Raw genomic sequence first — 26,082 nt, 5'->3', positions numbered from 1 at the left:
TCTGAAGTGTTAAATTAAGATTATTGATCTTCGTAAAAATGTCGCTTACACATGTAATTTTAAGCAGCCAATTTTTATCAAATAATTGATTTTTCAATTCGAAATTATGTTCTAAAAAAGCACGTACTTCGTCCCTTAGTTTAAACAAAACGGGTTAGTATCGTTCCTCGTGACAACTATTTGACTTCAGTATGTAAGTGTGTTTATGAAGTTAATGATTTTGACCACCTCATCGAGAGCCCTCTTATAACTGGGCAGTGATGGGCGCTGGGTAAATACCCGGGGGGTAGGTATTTATAAAATGGGTATTTATCTGGGTATTTACCCCGGCCTAGGGTAAATACCCAAACAGTACATACAAAAGTGATACAAGTAAAAATATAACAGATTCGGACAAAAATGTAGAGGAACATGATGAAATAGGCGTTGAAGACGAGGAATTGTCAACGATCGAAGACGTATTATAATCAGGTAACCACTGCTCATTCTTCATTCTTGCGACGATGATCCGCCCAGTTCCACTTGAGCTTTGCCACAATGTTGACCGCATCATTTGCGCCAGTTCTTCTTCGTAGGTCTTCATTTCGTATGTGGTCCCTCAGAGTTATACCCAGAATCCACCTCTCCATCTTTCTTTGCGTTACTTTGAGCCTCCTGGTAATGGCCACCGTTAATGTTAAAGTTTCGGAACCGTATGTCATAACCAAAAGAGGAACCACGCATTGGTTGAAAGCCTTTCTTTTCAAATATACAGGAATATCGCCCATGAAGATGTCCCTAAGTTTCCTGTAGGCTGCCTTTGATTATTATCTCTCGATACACGAACCTCATGGCCAAGATATATGGCTGCAATGCGAACCAACTGAGATGAGTACTTTAAGAACAATAGTGGAAGAGACAAGAAAAGACAGACTTAGGAACAAAATTGTAAGAGAATTTTGTGGATTCGGATATGTCATGAGATTTGCTAGGGGAAAAATAAAAAAAATTTATGAATACTTCCAAAGAATGGAAGAAACCTGGCTGATTAAGACAAAAGAGACCAAAGATTAGCTAGAAAGAGATCCCGGGAGACCAGGAAGTTGGATTTCCAGCTCTAATGAAACACCATGAATGATGCGTAAACAGGTTACAACCTGAATAAAAAAGAAGAATAATAAGATCTTAAACGAACTACTTAATTTTCAATTGGAAATCAACAATCTCATGGATCTTGGAATCTTGGATTTGATGGAAGTGCAATATGACTAGAAAAGAATGAAACTACAAGAATTAACGAAGCATAAAAACTGAATTTAGTCATTAATATTAGACTTATACTCAATTCAGGACATTCAAAGTTGTTTTTCAAGCATTAAAGAAATCGTTAAATATTTTCGAAGAGTATTACGTAAACGAGAATGGTCGGTAGTGAAAATATAAACTTTCCCAAAATATATGTACACTTTAAAGCTAATAACACCAGGAATGTGTATAAATTTGTTAGATAGTTAAGACAAAGGCACAAATCGCACACAGCTCTATGCTGAGATGAACAGGAAAAATAATATGTGATAGTGAAATGAATGACATTTGAAAAAATTATTTCCAAAACCTATTAAGCATAGAGAAACTAATTTGGAAACAGACAGCAGTCCGTCACACCAAAGAAAGGATAGTGTCATTCAACCTATATCAATCAGTGAGGTTCAAAACGCAATCTCTGCGGCAAAATATGGAAAGGCATCAGAGATTAATAACATACCATCGAAAGTACTCTAGATGGAATATTCATCATCACCAATATTGATGTTACAGCTTGGAACAAGATTTGTATACGTTCAGCATCAGTTTCATCGCTCCAAGGATATCCGAAATAAGGACTATATCGTCCGTGTAGCGCAAATTACTTAGGTATTGCTATCAATTTTTATACCTTTTTGAGTCCAATCCAGTTATTTAAATGCACTCTCCAGGACTGTGATAAACAATTTGGGTTCAACATTATATCGCCTTGTCTTACCCCACGCTCATTGTAGCATTCTTGTTATAAATAAGTTTGGTGTATCGATAATGGACTCTGTATTCTTGAAGTACTTGCAAAACTGCCATTAACTCAATTTAAATCAAATTTTATAAATACCTCTAAATACCCATCTTGGGTAAATATCCCAGGGTATATATCCAGGGAATTTTCCCTTGAAAATAAATACCCGGGTATTTAACAACACTGTAACTGGGGCATAATTTCTTTGCACCAAGTGCCTACCTATGTAGCATACAGTGACTGTAAAACAGTTTTTGGCGATATTTTTAATAAGCTGTACAGCTCCATTAATTGTGCCACTCATGGCTTTTGCTTTATCTGTATAGATATCGATGCAGTTGTCTCATGATATTTCATTGTCTAAAGAAAAGAATTTAGGAGACTAAATATTTCTAGTCCAGTAGTGCGTGTTGGTAGAGATTTGCATAACAGAAGATCCTCTGATATCGCGTTTTCATGCTGGTACCTAACGATGATAATTAATATTGCGAGTCCAGCTACATCGGTAGATGCGTCCATTTGTAATGCAAATTTGCATGATTTCAGGCGAAAAGTAAGCGCATTCTTTATATTGGTTACTAAATTTCTGATGCGCTGAGCTATCGTGTCATTCGATAGTGGGATCTTACCTATTTCTTCTGCTGATTTTTCATCTAACATACATTTTACCATCTCCATAACGCTAGGTTTATAAGATTTTCCGCAATTGAGTAGGCTTCACCGCGTTGAACTGACCAAGTAAGAAGCCTCAGTTGCTTCGTTTTTGTGGTTTGAAGCATAAATGTTTTTAACTTAACAAATTCGTCACACTTTCGCTTGAAAAATTCAAAATTTTTTTCATTAAGATCCCCATGAACAGATTCCAAATGTCGACACATCTTAGCTGGAGCAATAGAGCTATTTGGAAGAACTTTGCTGCATATAATACACTGCGGATTAGCATTACTGTTGATAAATCCTAAGGATATATAATTTTCATCATACCTCCTATGTTTTCTAGTACACTTAGTGCACTTGTAGAAGCATTTATAACTGGATTATTTTCTTTTGGGGTGCTTTGATTTGTATCGATGTCAGTGTTTTTTTTTAAATAGCTAGACATTGAAGCTGATGTTATGTAAAAAGTATCACGTACGATTCACGGAACCCTTAAGTGTTCTACACGGAACCCCAGGGTTCGCGGAACACAGTTTAAGAATCGCTGATGTACATAAAATATGTTTATTTTTAAATTTCTAATTTAAAATTTTTTATTCCTAAATTAATTTTATACAAAAACATGCAATGAATCTTGTTTGAGTTCTTGTTTAAATGTAAGCAAACGTGTTTTACTTCTTGAAATAGCAACTAAAGGACGAGAAACACGCGGTAAGCAGGAATCCTCGACGGTATTTATTTATTAATCGCCGATGGAATTAAATATCCCGCGGGGCTTCATTATTAAAGTGCCGTATACGGCGAAATCGAAGGTCGCATCGTCAATTTATATTTAATAATTCGTTTTGGGGCTTTCTCCGAGGACGATCGCGGCCTTCTTGCAATCAATGCCGACCCTAAACCGGGTGGAATTTCACGAACGGACCTTAATTATGCTTCTTGCGTCGCTTTTTATTATATCGAATACGCAACTGGGTTAATAATCTTATTGGGTGACATGCCAAGATTTTTTCACCCAATTAAATTATTTTTAGAATAAAAAAAAATTAGTCTGGAAAAGCTTGTAATATTTAATTGTCGGATTTCTTGAAAAGTACTTTTAGAAGATAAATTATCATTCCGATACAAGTACAACAACCGTTGAGGTAATTAAAAACGAACGCCCGAATAATAAACGAACGTGGAGTTTTCTCGGCAATGTCCGACCCGGTGACCCCGTTCGGAGAGCGCTTTTAATTGCGCTTGCCGAGGGCCCTAATAGGGGCCAGACCTGTCGACGGTCACGACGGGCCTTATGAAACCCGGCTAAGAGGAAATTAATCCGCGACCGAGACGGAATTATTGCTACACGACCCCCTGGACCGCGCATTGTTTAGGCGAAGGCATTTGTCATCCGGTGTGGGTGGCGTAATAAGAACGAGAGCGACCTGAGAACTAAATACATTTTGAAACATATAGTTTTATATGTATGAGTCATTCGCTTTATAAAATTAATAATCAAAAATACAAAATTATAGTCGATGATCTGTTAGATATATAAATTCACTTAATCAGTCATCAAGCAATACCAAACTGCAGTAAGATTTTGTCATGATGAGTATATGTAACCAGTTATTATTAACGATTATATCTTTATGCACTTCAAGATGCAGTATTGATGCAGACTTGACTTAACAACAACAAGGTGATAACGAAAGTTAGGAGATGATGTAAACTTTTTAAGAAATCTGCATGCAGTCTACACAGATACTTTGTTGAGAATTCCCTTGATGCACTTTTGATAATGACTTAATGCAAACATAACAAAACGCATAACACTCCGCTTAAGCAAATATTTCATAATACAGGAAATTGTTACGAAGAATTTAAAAATCCTCTAGGTTGCTGTAATTTTTTGTATGCGACCATTACTTTATTGCATCTACATCAGTAAAAAGTTATAAAAGTCTATAAATTATTTAGACTTATTCTTATCACTAGATATACCACTCAAGATCATTGAAAGTCGATGTGAAACGTGACTATTGTTTTTAATCCATTTAGGAAAAGAAGGTCATCGCACCACCAAAAATCAAAAATTTTGCGCCATTTGCAAGAACTCGGTGACGAAGGAATAATCAATTTCACGGAGTTAGACAAGAAACTCGGTGAATTCAGAAGCAGTCACAACATCAGCCTGGGGAACTCAATGACCTCTCTTTGTGCAACCGTAATAATTCTCATAACCATAACTGTTATTGTAGTTTCTTATAGAAAGAAAGAAAAACCCTCAAGCGATTAAAAATTATGTATTGTACTTCACGATATCAAGTTGCACTCAAATCGTCGACTTTCATTGCGTGGTGTTTTATAATAAAATAAACACTTTCACATAATTTAATTATAGTTATAACTATTCAAAATATAGTTCGAACATGGTAAGAAATATAATTTTTGGGATTCACAGAGCACCTTTATTGTACTATGAGGAAGTAAAAATTAACCAAAAATGCTCCATTCACATTTTTACTTGCGAAGATTGGATTAATTTTGTAATGAAAATTCAGTTTAAAGACTTGTTTATTTGTCCCATTGGTTCCACTTCATTTGCAGTCTCTGACTAAGTTATTAGACACAGAGTTTTTGATAGAACACACTGTGAATGAGAAACGACTTGAGGAAAGATGTTGAAGCAGTAGACATAATGGAAACAGCAAAAAACAGAAGAAAGAAAATGATCGAAAGGCTCACAAACACCCGGATGATCGCATAGCGCAAATTGGTCGAGAACTAGAAGAGACTGGCTTCTAACTTTCAATCTTGTATGACCAAATATACAAGAACAAAAAGCAAATTTATCATACACTAACCATCTGAAACGACTTACAGTAGGAAGAAAAAAAGCTAGAACACAACTACAGTAGGTTATACTCTGATGATGTCATGAAACTTTTCAAAGATTAAATGGAACTTCAAAACCTATAGTGCAATAATTGTGGAAATATTAAAATACGTATAATAATTTAGATATTTCACAATCGCATTTGTATTGTATGTATTTGTATATAATTGTCCCCGCTTGGCATCGCTTGTGATTTGATTGTGATTGATATTGTGGTATAGAAAGAAAGCTCATATTTAAAATGAGTTGTCAGAGGTTTTTTATATTAGTAAGCATATATGTAATAAGGCGCCACATATTTACTAAGAGTTTATCATTAATGTTAAGAGATCGTGTCACGTTAAGAATTTCACAATCTTCAACAATAAAACTGATTTGATTAATATTAAAAAATAGTATTTTAATATATACTTGTAAGACTGTATTGTTGTGTCACCGTCGATAAAAAAAAATTTCTAATGACCTATTTTCTTGAATATCTTTCAAGAATGAAAGTGTATGTTTGTGATATTGGTGCGTGCCAAAGACCAGTCAATTATCCGGAATCCCGGTGGAACGCGACGTCCCCACACAACGAAAAATGGTACCGAGTGAAGTAATCGAGTCGGGAAACGTTAGGCTGGTGCGTGGTAATACTCTAATTGGTTGGGAATGTCTCTATTGCTCCGCGCTTCGTTTATCTCAAACAGTGGCTGAATAAATTTAAGACCGGTCGACGTCACAGCGCAATTTAGCGGTTTTCGCGCGAGGCCAGCTACCAGTGTTGGTTTGTTTTATGGAAATAATTGGGAAAGCAACTTGTGCACGTCCGATTCCACAATCGTTTTACCACAATCGCGGTTGATTTACATCGCACGCAAAACGTATTTGTAGACAAGAAATTTTCTTGACAATTTTACTAGATTCATTAAAATAATTGGTTAAATTGGTTAATAGTAGAAATTTAAATCCAAAAAGTGGGGTCTTATTTGAATAAGCTTTAATTAACGTAGATTCTTCTTAGTCAATCTTCTCTGTAGGAGGGGATGTCAAAGGTAGTTGTATGAGAAAGAGGAAATGATCACTCGTCTCAAGATAAATTGAACTCAAACAGAGGAACAGAGGGTTTGTTTGCTTTTGCGTTCGAGTTCAACGTACCGGAAATTCACCCTAGTAATGGGAAACGGCAAATTTACCTCTCCCTCTTCTATTCGACTAGTCACGAAAATGCTTTAAAGACACGATTTCGGCGATGTCACTAAAAATAAATCAATATTGAAAGATGTTTTTGAGCTTTATTTCTTAAAGTTGATTGTTAAAAAAATTGCCCTAGATAGCTTTGCAAATTTTTATGTTTTCAAGTGCCCAGATTACGAATATATTCATGAAAGTACTGATTTTTCCAGTCATGATTTTCTGCGCAACTTTTTCCCACTCTCAGACTCCTTGCTCCGAAGAACAGCTGAGTTCACAGTTATTTGACAATATTGAAGTATTTACACGTGAATCTGGATAAGTTGTCATGTGTTAATATTTTGTTTCAATTACTAAATGTCCATTCTAATATATTTGTCTTGTCTTTTAAAACATGAGTTCGTCACGAAGAAAGTGTAAATATAGTAGTGATTTATTTGCGGTGTTTACATAACAAAAAAACAAAAAAGAAATATCACAGATTTTGTCGAGGAGACTTACAGTCTACAAAATGTCCTGTTCTACACAGTCAAAACCTCCCTCGGCCTATTTACGTTTCAAAAGTAATTCGCATGCCCTCAGAAACAATGATATTGCCAAATTCACAGAAATCGGGACAGTCTATCAGTGGAAGTGGATGGAAGGGTGAAACATCTATGCCGAAGTTATTTTCTCAAAATAAACTCAGTGATTTAATACGTGATCCCAATTTATCAAAACAAGGATCAGAACTATTAGCCTCAAGATTGAAAGAAAAAAAAATTGGCTCCAACAGTAACAATTACAACATACAGAACGCGAGTTATTACAAGTTTTTAGTGAAAATGAAGGACTGGTGTACTGTAATGGTATCGAAGCCACTTCTAGACATGGGTTTAAAAGAATACAAACCTACTGAATGGCGCCTTTTTATTTACAGTTGTAAAAGAAGTTTAAAATGCGTCTTACTCCACAATGGAAATAAATTTGCATCAATTCCAATTGCCCATTCAACAAACTCAAAGAAGAATATGAAAATGTAAAATTAGTTTTATAAAAAATTAATTACTCGGAGCATCAATGGCCGATCTGTGTGGATTTGAAAATGGTTAATTTTTTACTTGGTCAACAAAGTGGATACACGAAATATCCTTGCTTCATTTGTATGTGGGACAGTAGAGCAATGCAATTTCATTGGGAACAAGATGTTTGGCTTGCAAGAAATTCTTTAACTGTCGATAAAGCCAATGTAATAAGGGAGCCGTTGGTGAGCAGAGACAAAACTATAGTTCCACCATTACATATTAAGTTAGGAATGATAAAGCAATTTGTAAAAGCGTTGGACAAGGAAGGAGATTGTTTTAATTACATTTGTAGAAAATTTCCGAAGCTTAGTATGGAAAAGTTGAAATGTGGAATATTTGATGGTCCTCAAATACGGCAATTGATGAAAGACACAAATTTTATTAAAGTTATGACTGTTCCGGAAAGTAAAGCTTGGAAAAGTTTTGTGTTGGCAGTCGAAAATTTCCTAGGTAACCATAAAGCACTATATTATGAAGAAATTGTACAAAATATGCTGACAAACTTTCAGACTCTAGGAGCAAATCATCAAGTTACACTATCTCCGCAATCATCTGGATAAATTTCCGGATAATTTAGGAAATTATAGTGAGGGTTCCACCAGGATCTAAAAGTGATGGAGGAAAGGTATCAGGGTCGATGGGATTGTCACATGATGGCAGATTACTGCTGGTCTTTAAAAAGAGATTGTCCCCTGAAAAATTATAAAAGAAAAGCTCATAAAAGGTGTTTTATGGAAATATAACATATGTTTTCGACATTTTCCTCTCTATTTACTTCGATGTGTCCTAATTTTTCAAAACAAAACTTGTTTTCCTTTTGTTTTCCTATTTTTGTAATATAAAATGAAAATAAAGATTTAAAAAAAAATTAGAGAAAATCTTACAAAATCACTGATAGTTTCATGAATTGTGAGCATAAATATATCCAAAATCAATCTTATATCTAGGGCAACAAAACCACTGTAGACCAGTGTAATTTTTATCTTTTTCAATGGTGAATGATTAAACGATTAAAAGCGAGCGGCCTACGCAACCTTGAAAATTAGTGGATATTTATCTTTAAGTTTTCAGTCCCCGGCCTCGGGCTGTCAGAAAGATTAGTGCGTATAGATTGCGCGTTCTCGCGTAGATCAAGTCGTTATTGGCTTCAGGCTAGCGTTGAATTAATCACAGCGGTCGCACTGAACTCTTTAATTACGCAAAAGTTGTAAACCTCTTCCGTGCGGTTACATCTTCGATTCCGATTCGTCCCTATCGTGACTTCCTGGTAACTTTTTTTAGTACGGAGAAAATCGTTCGGTATCAAACAGCCGATGGCATCCACCCGCTCTGATTGTTGTCTATTCGAGAAGAGGAAGAAATAGCTTTAAAGAAAAATAATTTGTAACATCGCCTGAAGGTATAGAGTTTTTAGTAACATGCAATTAGTCGCGATTCGTTGCATGGAAAGTTATGCTAATGTCGCAGCAACGATATTTATTCAATGGTCAGCGTAATATTAGAAAACATTAGCGGACCTAATGGTCAAGTTACGACTTGTTTCCTCGGCTTGCGACGTGTTATACGCGCGGGACGAAGCTTTTAATTACCACGTGCGTGTTTTTCTGTCGTTACGCGTCTACCGCTTCATAAACTATGTCGTCGATCAGGTCTCGAGATACGAGAAAACAAGATCGGCAAGTACCAATTATCAGCAGGCGATGAAAAATTGATATTTGCCATTTCTAGTAGTATCTCGAACACGTTCATAATAAATACAGATAGAGTCGAGTAAAATCTCTTTGAATCGAAGGCTATTAAGCTAATTAACTGCCGTTATTCACTATACCTTAAACAAATATTTACGACTATTTAAACTCGCCCAGGTTATAACCGAAACACGAATAAATTTCTTTCGCGCAGTTAATGACGACGCTTTTGTTCGGACCACGACAGAAACAGAAACCGAACGTGATCTGGTTTGCAGATCGAAAAGGAAAGCGCCAGAAGGACTCAGCCATGAGGGCCATAGAGGGCAACACCGTAAGCTATCGTAACCTACTATGACCCGATCCGTGGTGGTCCACTTCTTCTCTTCTTCCGAAGGTTTCTCCTGATCGGGACGATCGCGCTAAACAAACGGCAGAAAACTCCGAGATTCCGAACGAAACGAAAATTAACGACGCCCGCAAATGGAAAAGAAAAGGTGCGAAATTGAAAGTTCCCATCGTAAAATCTCGAGGCGGCGTGCTTTCTACATTAATCTCCGCTTAGAAGTTCGAGATGACGGGGGCGTAATTAAAACCGTATCGAATGATACGATAAAAATTCAATGACGACGTTTACTTTTCTCAATTAAAGCTAGGGCAGAAGAGAAACTTGAAATACATAGTTACTTTTAGTAAATAGATTTTAAATCAGCACTACAACTTTTTCGATGAAAAAATTGCTTGTTTTTCATTTGAAGAATAGAAACGATATTTATTGCAGTATTATAAAGTTCACATTAGTGACCTCGTTTCGATCACGAATGTGCGGTCGCTAAACGAGCCGACCGACCGACGGCGGCGCCGTGGGAATGTAAAGATTGACCGTAAACAGTGGAAATAATTCCGACAAACGCGTTCATTGTGTCCACTTCGCGTCCAACCGTTCGGCTTGTTTATTTTACGAGCGTGCGAGGGCGTAAAGGACGGGGTTCAAGACGCGCGACGCTGGTAAACGTGACGACGCCGAGCGCCGTTCGAGAATACGCCGCTTTGTTTACAACAGCCGCTCTCAAAAGGGCCTCACCGTACACGTACAATACGTCCACTCGCTCATTTTGGCTTTATTGTCCGCGGAGAAAGTCAGATAGCCACTTGCTTGTACCATTTGAATACACAACGTTTCTATCGCAAATTTGAGGGGATAGGAAACGGGCGTTTCCTATTTAAGAAGCGAAGGTGTTCAATTTAAAGTTAGAGTAAAAATAAACAAAGTGACGCACGCTTGTGGTTTGACGATTTATAACCAGTCAGATGAATGATTGAATGTATTTCAACGTTTTTACAATAGGTAATTTATGTTATTGTTGCGTGTTCGAGCTTTGAAATCTATTGTGTTCAAAAAGGGGTATAGGTTTCAAGAGGACACCTGCCGGTAAGGCTAGAAGAGAGTGTTGTATAGTTTAACTATTAAAAATTGTAGCCGTGCAACGACAATAACAAACCAATCAACAATAAAATTCTTCACTGCATACAATCTTTTAACCCTTTAGCGCCGATTTTGTTTTTGTCGCCCATATCAGGTTTCAAGGTTTCAATAAATGAAGTCAATATAGCATTTTAAGGGTCTATTAAGGTCTATAAGGGTTCTGCTAGGCCTATCTCCTCCGAATTTACATATAGAGAAAGTGGATAGAACAACCATTTACAGATTTAAGCAATATGCTCAAAACTGTCCCGACATGTCCCACCAATGGGCTACGGAAGACATTATAAGCACTGATACTGTGCTATCAATGCCGTCAGATTTGGCGGGATCACTATCAGTGATTAATGCTCGATACCAGATTGTACTGCCTGAGCGTAACATAAATAATCCAATCCAAAATTATTTGGTTGGGGCTCTTCATCTGCATCGGAAGAGAAATTTGAAGAGCTATTTGATGAACCTTGATCTTCACCATGATCGTTGTAATTTTTTGGTCGTTTGAAAACATGCAGATATTTTTCAGTTCTTTAGTACTTACGTTTTAGTTCAAAATAACAAAAAGTTCAATACAATTCTGCATTGCACACTGTACAAAACAAGAAGAAACGATAGTAAATGATCATATGATATCCCGACAACTCCCGAATATATTGATTCATTGTAAATCGGCATACCCACCGACCTTCCAGAATTTTTCAAAATTCAATGGGACATATGCGTACCAACAGGCGCGAAAGGGTTCAAAGAAGAAAATATCATAGTGTTGTAAAAACTTTAACGATAAATGTTAAACACTATGAAATACATTCTTTGATACTTTGTTTCAAGACATAATTCTGTATCTGGTAACAAATAACAGAAATAAGTTGATAATCTTGAAATACGAAAGAAGATAGAAAATAGCAACGAGACTGAACATATATTTTGACAGAAAATTGTTTGAAATTTATTGAATTAATTGTAATAGATTCATAAAAGTGTATCTTTGTTCAATAAGGTAACGAACATGTTATTGGGCAATAATTGTTGAAAAGTATATCTTTCCCTTCTGAATAAGTTAAATTGATAAATTCTAATTATTATAATGAACAAACACATTAAATTACCAATGTTGAACTTCCGAATTAATGTTTAATGTTAATTAAAACTACAAATATGCATTGATTAAATTATCAATCTTCCTTATTACTTAGTGAATCATTTTCATGTGTATTTAGTGGCCGATACTGAACTTTTCGCATTTTATATAGGATTGATGATTTGATAGATATTAAATTTAAAAAAGACCGCAATAATTTTAAAATATTTCTGAATTTTCGTAATCTAAATGTGTGTTATAGATTTCAAGTTTCTCATAATTATAAAAACAATTATCACATGTTAATCGTACATCTTTATTGCATGATTATATGAAAATGGTTTATATTATGGTTTATATTTATAGTATCTCTACCGGTGAACGAATTTAGTCTAAAAGTTATTAAAAGTTATTAAAAGTTAAGTCAATAGTTATTAAAACCACGCATTGCAATGTATTCGAATCATTACTAGGGTGAGTAGCCAGAGTAAGGCTACTCATGTGAAATCCTAATATTGCGACTTACATGACGTGGCACAGGATGAATTAAGCCGGGCCTAAGATCAAAGGTCGGTGATAGAGATTAGTTATGCCATCAAATCCTACTCTTACGTCATTGAAGACAATGTTACATGATCCTTGAATATATGGAGTACAATGGATGTGGGTTATGGAAGTGACGAGAGTGGATGAGAGAAAATCTTGGTCACATTTAGCCATGTATTGATTTTCGGATATGAGTCTTGGACGTTAACCAACATCATGAAAATAATAATATTATATAATATTTCAGCTACTGAGATAAAGTAATTGAGGCAGGTCGTACCAGAATGGATAAAATAAAGAACAGTGAGATCAGGCAAAAATTAAATGTTGTTTAAAAAACATTGAAGAAAACATGCAACAAATAAGGTTTCCTTTAGTTAAAAAAAGTCTATGAAGGAATAACAAGGTACAAAAAAGTACCAAATTTTCACGTTCTACTTCTGTCCCTGAAATAAAAGCACTCACAACGCTTCTTTATCTTGGCAGTAGATTACGTTTTCATCATGGGCATGGAGTAGAAATACTTGGATATACAATGAGTAGATTAGCCAGAAAAGAGTTGGTCAAATTCGCTCCTATTAAAGGTTTTTTGCTAGATCTTCATGGAAAATTGTAAAATCCTTTATTCCGTGGGTCTAAATGTGACACTTGATGAAAAGTTGGAATTTATGGTGGTTATGTTTTCAAACAGAAAATATGGAATAAAAATTTACGCTATAGCTAATAGTGAAACTATTACGCCTCATATTGATGTCGTAAAGTGTTAGCTGGCCCAATTTAGGGTTCAGGTCGTAACACTACAGCTAAACAGCTTACAACATTTTCGGTTTTAGGAAAAAGTACACTTTTGCTTCCTCAGTACCAATGCCTAAATACCTAAATGTGAGGTAATCTGATCAAATAATGCACCAAAAAGAGATAAAATGAAACCGGAACTATAATAACTTATTACAACCATATGAAAAGAGCTCAAACAATACTTAGGAATAAATGACAAAACATTCGACAACCGAAGAACTTTTCTCAAAAAGTTGGGCTAGGAAATTACAAAACATCAACTGCATAACAGAAAGGCCAATACGAGAGGAGTGCCTGTAGCGCTTCAAGAAGAGATTAATCAAACTGCAGAACGGCTCAGTACAAATCTACCATATAGAAACAGAAATGGAGTATGAGTAGAAAAAGAAAAAATGTTTGTGTTTGCCAAAATCTTTGAAGTTATTGTATAGGTACTTATATTTTTGTATTCTTATAAATTTTATAATACTTACTACTACTATAACTGGCAATAAACATTTTAATGTTCAATGTCATTTGTACTGAATTTCATTTAAACTTTTATCATTGAACTGAATATCATTTCTGAGTACAGTTTTGAAAATAAACGATAGTTCAGTGCACGAAATTGTATAGAATTTACTGCTTTAACTGCTTTTTAAAGAAGATTCCTAAGTTAATAAGGAATAAGCCTCACAAAAGAGCTTCTCTGTCATCGAAATGTTATATACGGTTATCAAAATATGATATAGGACTCGAGATCTTTTGAACGGTTATGCCAAATTCATGATTCGTTATCCGATTTACACGACAAGAAAGATGTGAAATTGACAATTTAGAGACACTTAGTAAAATATTAGTTTTATATAGCTTAGATCAAAATGTTACCATTAATGAGATACTACCACCATGTCGCAGGCGTGATTGTTTTTACTACATAGTAAACGCTTCACATTTTTGCAAAGCTCTTTTATACCACCAACAAAGAGATTCGTTCCAGCCAGCAACCTGATGATCTTTTCAAACAATTTAAGTCTGCAAAAGATGTCAAAACGTGGGGTTCGGTAAAATAGCATTTCGGTTACACAAGAAACAAAACTATCTCCTAAATCTCCTATATGGCAAAAAGGGTGTGGCAGTAATGAAGTGGCAGACAACCCATAATTACTAAATACTATAATAGCACCAAATTAGGAGTGAATGTGGTTGGTCAATTGTGCACCACGTACAATATTCCAGAGCAACAAGCCGATTGCTATGTTTTATCATTTATTCTATACAACAATATAAATGCCAAAATTATTTTTGGGATAATAGTAGGGAATATATCTCAAGAGAAGATAGTTGATTCTTGTTTAATGTATTATGTCCATATCAAATACAAAAATTAGTTCAGGAGTTGTTTATTATCCTTGTCTTCTTTAAATGATAACACCGATAGATATTAATCGGTCTAAATTCGGATTAAAATAGATCAAGGTCAATTCTTTCTAAATAAAACATAGTTATTTTTTAAATACGCTACGATAAGATTACATATTAAAAAATCTTTTTTATTTTTCTTGCTTTAAACATATAAAAAAATTAATGTGAAAATAAATAACTTACATTAACTTCATTATCCATTTATTTTCAATGATAATCTTAAATTTAGCGGCCCATCTTTACACTGTGAAGGCAAGGAACATACTGATCAAGTATACAAATTTCTTATTTAAAATTCACTTTATGCAATGAATTAGTAATTTTTAGGTATATAGATTTTGGTGATTAATGATAGTTTTGCAAACTGATAAATTTTGTAATTCACTGATAGTGGAACTGATAGTGGGGGATTAATAAAACGGAAATCCTTCGAATTCTATAAAACCGTAACGAATATTAATCATTCGTTTCGCGGTTCCTTTCTTCACCGCAACGTTGCGTGGGCGAAATGTAATTGCTGGGCCATTACCCCAGTCGTTTTTCTTAATTCTTCTACCGCGCCGTTCTGACCGTTTGCCCCACGGGCTTCCATACGCTCCACCGTAATTAATACAGGAACAAATTCGCTTTTAATTAGTGGTTGCAGGTCGATCGGTTGATTGATTGCGAAAAGCGTAGCGCGCCATTTCGTATTAATAGTTCAAAAGGAAATTTATACTTTCACACACCGAAAAATAATAATATCAAGCATTTACCTTTCTATTTCTTCGTATCATATCGACTAAATCCGGTAAATAATGTTGTTTTCATTATCCATTATAATCGTCAAGGCAACATCGTAACAATTTTCAGACTTCTTATTTTTCGTGCACAGGAACACAATTTATTTTCTATTTTTTCAACAATAATCATTATTTTCACTATTTATTTGATCTACATGGTACGACAACTGCACCGAATCTATATTGGTTTAATTGCTTGTATAACCTTATAAATTTGTTGGAAAAAATCGATGTCAATTCCATCAGGTCATAACAAAACATGACAGTAGTAGGTCAGCAGTGTTGAGTACATTTTCATCTACGTTCCTAGTCGATATATTGACCCCTACGTTCCAGCGTAGTTAGTCACTTTAAAAGACCTTTCGTCAGCGTTTATCCATTTTCAGGCTATCCATATTCGATATTCACTTCTAAGATATTTACACAACACAAAATCCAAAAGGAATAACTAGAAAATGAGAAAGGACCGAAAACGAGAACAAAACATAGTAAACGAAAACGGGATAAAGTTTTTTATCACCACAGCACCAACTGTAAAATAGGAACTAAACTTTAGTCTTAATTTTACATTATCGCCCTAACATTTTTTACTCACCCCAACGAGGGGCAGTGATTTTCGAACGACGGTTAAGGTAGACTAGGCGGCGACCGAGTCGACGTTCTGAGCAGGCGTCGCGACGTCAGATCGCAAAATTCTGCGCCAGCGCCGAAAACATCTCTCCCCCTTTATATTTAAGGGATGTCTGGGTTTGACAGCGTTATGAAAATTAATTAATATTATCCCAAAACTCTATTATACATAAGTTCTAACGGATTAAATATTAACAAAATTTATATCAAAAAATGTTATAGTTGAAAATGTAACATACATAAGTATACTGATGCAAAGTTAGCTCTTAATTTTTTTAGTCCCCAATTAAATAGGTATTATTTCATGATCCATAATCCGCCGGACCCAAGCGTTCGATTGAGATATAAAGTATTAATATATGTCAAGTCGATCTCAAGTTATAACCGGTTTAATTTAAATAACTTCTTATTGACAAGATTTTCGGGCGTCCATGTATAAACAACAACCGAACGCGGTGTCATTACGAGAGCTGTACAAGGTGTTGCACCTCTTTCCAAAATTAGAACTTGCAAGTAGCTTTGCGAGTTGTTTTTACAAAAAGTTTATTAACGATATTTATTTAACAGGCTTAATTTTATTTCTTTATAATGCATCACAGTGTTAAAACAAGAGAAGGCGATGCAAGAAGGCAATGAGAATGGTGTTTTGTATATAACTTGGTACAGTGTTTTGTATATAACTTTTTGTAGTGAAGGTTTAAAAATTAAATGAAACAAGCATAAATGCAATAACTAATTATATTTTTATATGTTCGAATGCATTAAACTGAAATTTATACACAATGAATAAGAAAAAATGTTTCTTTGCTAAATTCATGTAATTTATAAACAAAAATTAATCCTAAAATAATTAGAGAAGATTACTTTAAAATGTGCACAAAAGTGACATTTTTTGATTTGTTCTTAGCATAAGTTCCCCCAAAATGTCATTTGTTATTATGCAAGATCAGGCATCTAGTTCCGAACAATTCCTTCCAAGCCGTTTTGCAGGCCCAACGACTCCTGGTAAATGTGAAATTATATTATGGGCTCGTGTTCGTACTTTTGATGAAGGTGGTTTTGAGCTCCATTTGAACCGATTCTTCCGGTAATAGTTGACAGAAGTTAAATTCTCGGCTGCAACAGTATTCTCACCTCTTTGTTTAACATTTTCACAATTCTCTGTTTCGTCTACTTCTTCATGTAATTCAATATCACTTTCATAGTCTAACTCTGATGAACTATCGTGGTCTGAAACATTACCTGGATTAGATTGTGATCCATCAATGTCGCTATAATCACTGCCAACTTCATCAACAGCCATTTCTGACCATTCATCAATATTAGGATTGAATTGAATATTGTTCATTGAATTATCACGAGAATGAGCAATTTTTTCTGAAACAGTATAAAATCAAATTAACAAAACAGTTTCGTAATCGGTATTGTGGGGTCACCATACGAGCTTGAATGTTAAACAAAATGCGTAATTTACTTACCATAATACAACCACTAGATACTACCAGATACTACGTAGAACAGCACCTCACTTTGAATATTTTTGGAAGTAGAACACAAGCAAATATTTCCGGGGTCACCCTGACCCCACCATGCACGTATCCTTTAAAGAACTCTAAACATGTGTTTCATGTATCCTTCGCAGAAACATGTGTCTAAAATGGCTAATATTTCTTTTGTTCACGGGATATCAAAACAGAGTGTTAACGGCATTGCAAATAACTTAAAAAAAGAGTTAACACCATAACAAGAAGACATGCAAACAGGCCTAACAAGACATCGGATGAAACCATTGCTCAAATTAATCAACATATTAAGGGTCTTTTAGACGACACATTATAGCAGAAGCGTCAATTAAAAACTATGTTATTTGTTTTCAGAATTCAATATGACAATGACAAAATTACACAGATTGTATTTTAGCAAATTTGAGCCAGACACTACATAAATTTTATGAACCTATAAACGTCCGGTTACGCAATTAGACTGAAATTTAATATCTACATATTTTCATGATTATAAAGGCTGTAATGATTACAAATTGTCATGCATTTTATTTATATCTTATTTAAAATGCCAGTTATAAAAAAAATGATAAATGGTGATCAGGTAAAATACTACTTCCGGTTACAAGGTTCAAGTGAAATTTACGATCTGAATTACTCATAATTTTAATTTCAATTGCGTAGCGACGCAATATTTCATTTGTTTATGTCGTTTTAAACGGCAAGTTTATATAAATCAAGTTCAATATGGTTTCAAGTAAACTACCACTTCCTGTTAACGGATATGACCCAAAACTTAGAGTAGCTTGCTGAGTTCTTGATGTGTAAATATTGTCCCTAGAGCTTTTTAACTTGTAAGAGAAAAGAAGATAATTTAGAGAGGTAATTAAAAGAGATAATTTTTACAAATATTATTCATCAAAGTCTGTTAAGAGATTCTCTTCTTACGATCAAAATACTACACATGTAAAATCTTATCTAATTGGAGGCTGACTTCGTGCTATTTCTCTAACTATTTATTTTAAAATAGTTCTCTTTTTTGTTGTTGAAGGTAATGATCTTGCTGTTTCGTCGTTGTTGAAACGGAGATCGTTGTTTTGCAATTTTACAAAGGTGCGGTTCTCGCAGTCGCACGCCCTGATAAATACCCTTTGACATGCATCGGGTATCAGTTGCGAAAGAAGCGGAGCTCTGCGAGAACGGTCAGCGAGTCGTTAAAGGTTGCCGACTACGACCGTATCTAGATTGCCTTAAATAAATTAGAGGAACTACTCTATACCTGGAGATATTTTCGTGGAAATAATTATTGTCGGTTTATTCGTCTTTGTCGTTGACGCGACAAGAAGGCGCGACTAAACGGGGCGATGAGGAGTAAAGGGAATCATAAGACACCCATAAGCGTTAGTTTGTAAGAATAATAGAGGTTGAAACATATTTTTCACCCGATTTCAACATCAACGTTAGTCATTTTATTCTTGCGTTAGATCTCAAATTTGACCGGCAATAATATTGGTTGTGAAAAAAAGTGGCTTACATTTCACCATTGTTGTTTGAATAGAATTTTTTTTTTATACTTATATTGAGTCAGAAATTACGCGAAATAATTTAAATTAAATTAACTTTATCTTGTTTCTCTTAAATAAGAGTGATTCGTCGAATTAAATTGTCAGATTTTGATGCTTTATGTAATTTATTTTAATATAGTAATAAAAATATTAATAGTACCTAAGAACAATACTGTTAACCTTGACATTTTCAATAAACCGGTCATATTATACAATACTCATAACATTATTTATTAGACTGTCATATAGAAACAATACAAAAAAGAGACACAATTAATCAGTAAACATGACGCAATGGTGTCACTAACAGTGTCACGAAGTACAGTTTATGCTTAATTATACTTGCTTAGAAACTCATTACCCGCATATACTATCCAAAGATAAGTTTATAATACACTAACATAATTCAAGATTGTTCAACCTTTATTATTCGTTCAAACAATGAGAAGCTAATGAGTGCATTTATAAACATAAATTCTTTGAAACTTTTAATGGTTTTTACTGAAAATGGTGTAAAAAATACTACGACTAGAAATACCGTAAAACCTCGATATAATGGATTAATACGGGGAAGGGAATGTCGTTATAGCCAAAAGTTCGTTATATGAAAGAATTTTAATTTATACTTTAAACTGTTTGAATGAATTAATCATGTGCCTCTTAAGACGGCTAAATTCGAATGTTTCTAGTTCTAGGTCTAGTATTAGTTCTAGAATAACACACTGAGAGAAATAGATTGTACGAATCGTATTATAGAAAAAGTATTATACGTGCAGCAATTCATTGTATTGTATTCATTATAATTATTGTACTGAATACAATCTCGTCTCGCTGTCACTATTCGTAGTAAACGTATTATACCTTATAGTATATTTTTAGTGCATAGTATAATCCGTTTCTCTCAGTGCAATTAAACCTAGAATTAACTTTCTAGTTCTTTCTAGAAATTTTCTAGTTCTAGGTCCAGTGTTAATTCTAGATTTAGTTCATTGCTGCGAAATATTCGTCTATGGAGTAGAAATCCTTTTCTAAGAGCATATTCTTGACCTGTCTCTTAAAATTCTTCATATTCAATGTTTTGAAATGGGGTGATAATTCATTGTATAACTTTATAGATATATAGTTGAAATTTGTTTGTGATTTTGTTGTTCTGTGATATGGAAATTTGATGTCATCTCCTTGTCTGGTGCAGTAGGGGTGAGACTCTGTAATTGTGGTTAGTAAATCCCTGTTTTTGTGTATATAGTCTAGGCACGTAAGTATATATGAGGATGGTAATGTCAGTATTTTTAGAGTTTTAAAATGACCTCTACAACTCTGATTTTATTTTAGACCTACTATCGTTCTTATCGCTTTCTTTTTTAATTTGAAAACTTCTTTTAGGTCACTGCAAGCACCCCATATTGCTATGCCATACACCACCATGCAGTGGAAGTATGCGAAATACACATTTCGTGATTCAGCCAATATCAATATCTCAATATATTCAGCTTCATCAACTTCAATATATTGAAGTTGCTAGTTTCTTTTTAAGCTGAGATATGTGCTCTGACCAACTCAAACTTTCCGTAAACACCACGTCAAGGAATTTGGTCTTTTAATTTGCAACGTGATCATCGGTTTTCGTATAAAACATGAGTAACTTGGTTTTGGTTTTATTTAATTGTAATTTGTTCGAGTTGTACCACTTTTCTGCGTCAACCATTGTTGTACTAGTTTTTTTTCTGAAGTATTTCAATATCCTTTTCTACGTTTATGAAAGAAGTATCGTCCGCATAAAGACAGAGTGAATCCGATGCTACAAAATCCGACAGATCATTTATGTAGATCAAAAAAAGAATCGGTCCAAGAACCGAACCTTGCGGAACTCCTGTTTCGACTCTCTTCCACTCTGATATTTCACCTCTCCAGTGAGTTTGTTGTTGTCCCTATTTATTCAATTTCTTAGTAAGAATGTCATGATTAACAAGATCAAAAGCCTTGATAAGGTTACAAAAGGCGATTTGAGTATATTTTTGTTCATCAACACCTCTTATGATCACTTGTAATACATTAAGAAGTGCCGTGTTTGTGGGTTGATAACCATGTTGCTAAGTCGTTAATAAGTTTTCATAAGTCAGATAATTAAGAAAGCTCTTCTTTATGACAATTTCCAAAATTTTGGACATTGTAGGTAGGACAGAGATTGCACGGTAATTATTCAGGTCATTTGGGATCTCCAGGTTGCTGTATTGGTATAATTTTCCCGTATTTTAGTTCTTCTGGAAAAATTTATTCTTTGATGCATTTATTGAAAATGTCTGTTAGTTGTATAGAAACACAAATTATTACTTCTTTTAAGAGTTTTGTTGATAATCCGTATACATATATCCAATGTACTCGTTTTTTTCAGGTCTTTTACTATTTGTAGTAGTTCCTCTTCCTTTAAGTCCGTAATCTGATTAAGCGATGTATTTGTTTGTTTCTGTTTCGATAGTAGAAATGAATTTGTATTATAATATGAAATATATATAACAATCTAACGCTGAATAACAACTAAAACTAGGTAACAACTAAGACGGTTTAGCCGTCTTAAGAGACGTACAGCTAAACCCGAATGTTTCTAGTTCTAGGTCTAGTGTTAGTTCTAGTGACAGCGCCTGCTAGGGCTATTTAGCATGAGACAACACTAGAATGTTGCATATTTCTATTGAACTAACACTAGACCTAGAACTAGAAACATTCGGGTTTAGCCATACGTCTCTTAAGACGCCTAAACCCGAATGTTTCTAGTTCTAGGTGTAGTGTTAGTTCTAGTGACAGTGCTTGCTAGGGCTATTTAGCATTAGATAGCGCTAGGATGTTGCATATTTCTATTGAACTAAAACTAGAACTAACACTAGACCTAGAACTAGAAACATTTGTATTTAGGCGTCTTAAGAGACGCCTAAATACTAACGCTGAATAACAATTAAAACTAGAACTACCGCCCGTAATTTATACATTGTATAGATAACTCGGGGAATACCCCGAGTTTATCTATGAACATGGAATGTAACATATGAGCGCTAACATTTATATTTAAATATACTACTGTAATAAATAGATAATATTAATACTATAACTTAAAAATATTTGGTGCGTTATCTTCGAAGTTCGTTATATGGAGGTTTTACTGTAATACATATAAGTGAAAGATATTTTATGCGTTAAAAGATATAGGACACTGTATTTACATGTTATTAAAAGCAATAACAAAAGTCGAGTTCTACGAGTGTTTACAATTCCCTCGTCGGCCGTGATGTTGTGTTAAAAGAAAAATCACGTGTTCACACGTAATAAATCGCGGCTAGAATAGGTTATCGAATCTCCTGGGGCCAAAGGTCAATTTCTCTCGAAGTCGACGTGCGGCGGCAACTCGATTCGCAAGTCGTAGAAGTGTGCGAAACTGCAGAAAAGTCCATTTAATTACACCATTCCTAATTAAATCAATAAAAAATAATCCTTTGTCGGCAAAAGCAATCCCGATCGTCTAAAAGTTTGTTTTGTTTGGAGGCGGCGTCATCTGCAGTGAAAGTAAATCGACGGCTATTAATACACACACACACCAACAACGATAGATTATTTTGCTCGGTTATTACCTTGTAAATTGAACGGATTAATTACAATAATCTATGTTTGCGTTTAACGCTATGATATACACCCAGAGTTCGGTTTCGTTCAAATTTTCCACAACGAGCTCTCCACGATTCACGACGGGAAAATATTCAAAAGCTGTTTCACACGAGTTTACTTTATTTAGTTATGCGGCCACTAAAAACGATACTTTAGAAGTCTTATTTCTTCTTCATCTGAATAAAACGGTTGAGCGTGATCGGCGGAAATATCACGGCAACGTAAACGTTGCGAATTCGTATAATTCGTAAATTAATGTGCAAATTTTAAGCGGATTATGTAAATAGAACTCGAGCAATCTACGACCCAAATCTCTATTAATATGGGGCTTTACTTGAGTTATTCACCTATCTATACGAGTGTGGTAGCATTCCGAGGGACTGTTTCACCAATGTTGCATGTACACGATTTCATTTATAACTATGTATGTATAACTATTCAACAACAAGTTCTTTTAATATTTGATAATTTAACTTTCCGGATATCGAACAGTTGTGGCGACGTTCAATTTAGTATACAGAAGCGATTTAGACGAAATTTGTGTTCCAGGAAGTAATTTAAACTTGATTTTATTAACGATTTTAAAATAGGCGAGTCGGGTTATTATAAAATATGCATGTTTTCATGGGAAACTGTTCTCTTGGGTCAACTTATTCAGCTTATTCTTTCCAAAGTACGAAAATCATTCACTTGATGAACCTTACATCAATATTGATTCGATGTACTCGTTTATTGGGGCAACGAAAGAAAGTTCGAGATATCATAGAGTAATAAACAGTTGGTTGTATTAATATGAATGAGTTCGTAAAATTATTCATTAATATAATAAACAGCATTGAATGAATTGATGATTAATGATGATACTGGTATGTCTGCTTTTCAATTCTTTATATCACCAATAAGATGCAATAAACCATTGCCAGACCAAATTCTTTCATCGACCACTTCGTAATAAAGTCGAACTTAAGCTTATAATAATGTGAATAAAACTTTATTATTATATTATGATTCGATATAATCAACTTTCGAGGTTAATTAATGTGAGATCTCTTCTTTCACTTCATTTTTGTAAGGTTATATTTATGTTTATATCAGAATTTATATTTATTGATAAAGAACACATGCAGAAGACCACGAACAAGACCAGTCATACTACTAAGATACTTCTAGACAAAAATTATTCAAACATGGAGAGTCTAAACTCTAGTATAACCGAGATTCTAAATGAAAGCCAAAAGATATTATTTCCAAATCCAGAAAAGATGAAAAAATTGAAGTACAAAAAATCTTTTTTTGGAACGAAATCAAACGAAAAGAAATAGCAATAGCAGCAAAAAACAAACAGGGTTATTATTTCAAATAGAAAGAATATCTTCATGTTGCTGAAGAGTTCTGCCACAAACTATAATCCAGAACGGATGAAGTTGTCGTAGAAGCAATAAAAGCTAGAGCGAATTCTTATTGAAGAAAGTACGAACGTTTTACCTATCCCTACAGTCAAACACAATATCAGATAAATGGCACGAAATGATCCACCATATTGCTGTGTAAAAAGGACATTACAAAACTTGAAAGCTATAGCCCGATAACACTCCTTAATAGCCCTTACAAGCTATTCAGCAAAATCATGTCACAAAGGCTAGAAAATAAACTTAAGCTCTACCAACCAAAAGAACAAGCCTGTAAAGTATAAAAACCCTTATTAAGAAAACTGTGGAGTACAACAGACCACTAATTCTCCTATTTGTACACTCCCAAAATATTTATATCCGTTTTGGAATACGCTTTTAAGAATCTTGACTAGGATGCAAAAGGAATAAACATAGCTCCAAAGACCATTGCCATTACATTTGAGCTGTCCAAAGACTTAGTTAACTCCGTTTTGTAGACGACATCATCTTAACAGCTGGCAATCAAGGCGGGGCCAAAGATATGGAATTGACGGATGTATGCTCAAGTGTGGGAAGAACTTTACCAAGATTAAACTTAGATTGTGACAAACCTGGTTAAGAGTGAAAGTATACCCATCGAAAACCCAAATATTGAATTAGTCAATAAATAGGTACGTATATCTAGGATACAAAATACGAATATCCCGAGATAATCAGACTTGTGAGTTACATAGAAGAATCATTCTCGGGTAGGCAGTTTATGGAAAACTGAAACATATTTTCAAAAATGATTTTTCAATTTTTCAGAAAAGAAAATTATTGAACCAATGCATACTACCTTTGCTCATATATGGAGCAAAAACCCTACACTTTCCTAAATATTATCCACCAAATAAACATACTGAAATGGAATTGGGTCTTAGATATGGACAGAATGAAGGATAATAGGTGGACAAAAAGATTGATCGAGTGAAGACGCATTTATAAGCGCAATAGAGGAAAATCATCTACATGCTGGATCGACTACTTGAAAAGAGTGGCTAGGAATTGGATTTAGGAAGCTCAAAAGAAGGAAAGGTGGCAGGCCATGAGGAAGACCTATATTCAGCAGTAGACTCCAAAGGTTTAGAGATATTTAGATTTGAAGTTACACATTTTTGCTGATGTTCTAATCAGCAAAACAATGTAATCATCTTTTAAATCAGTTATTTAAGCACGTGAATTTACAATGAGTTGTAAATTTCAGCTTTGAAAAAAATATTTTGCAAAGCATATGTGAATTCTAGAGCAGTTAAAATTCGTTGTGCATAATATCTTAAGTTGAAATATTTGTCTTCGCGTTTTTGTACATTATAGCTGTGTTTCATCGATTTGTTAGTGGGCAGTTTGACCAGAATTTACTAACATTAAGCAACTATTTTGTACAAAATTCTCCAGCGATCCGCTTCCACACGATTCTTTCTGTCCTATTACACTTCTACTACTAATTTTTTTATGTATTTCTCGTGTCAGTGTGTAGCTTAGAACCACTTCCTCATCTCAAAAATTATAGATTTCTTTCTTTATCTTTCTGTATTACATTCTAGCATGTATTATTCAAGCACTCGTAATTGCCTTTATTATTTGTTTGGGCTAAACACAATCTGATTCAGTCTGCTCCTTTTAAATTACATTTCGTTCGTCTGTAAGTACTTCTTGAATATTTGCGTTTCTTTTCGCCGTTACATCGAAGAAAGGCACATCGGCAGAAAGGCACA

The 26,082-nt window shown here is 34.4% G+C and overlaps 1 protein-coding gene across 5 annotated transcripts in view; it reads right to left on the bottom strand.

Moving 5' to 3' along the window:
• LOC111426115 (puratrophin-1-like) overlaps window positions 1-26,082 on the bottom strand; it is a 170,086-nt gene that overhangs the window by 117,507 nt on the left and 26,497 nt on the right. The window contains exon 1 of one of the 5 annotated variants that reach the window (XM_023060509.2): window positions 15,557-16,184. The exons of 3 other annotated variants lie outside the window; for them this stretch is intronic. In XM_023060509.2, the coding sequence (XP_022916277.2) occupies window positions 15,557-15,577 (21 nt within the window). In that variant the 5' untranslated portion in view covers window positions 15,578-16,184. Of the gene's footprint in view, window positions 1-14,984; window positions 15,018-15,556; window positions 16,185-26,082 lie in introns of those variants that run through there. One more of the 5 variants, XM_023060515.2, reaches the window with a different exon arrangement.

This window comes from Onthophagus taurus, chromosome 2 (genome assembly GCF_036711975.1).
Source record: "Onthophagus taurus isolate NC chromosome 2, IU_Otau_3.0, whole genome shotgun sequence".
Taxonomy (NCBI): Eukaryota; Metazoa; Arthropoda; class Insecta; order Coleoptera; family Scarabaeidae; genus Onthophagus; species Onthophagus taurus.
The sequence above is the reverse complement of the archived record's forward strand: the minus strand, read 5'-3'. Positions and strand labels throughout refer to the sequence as shown.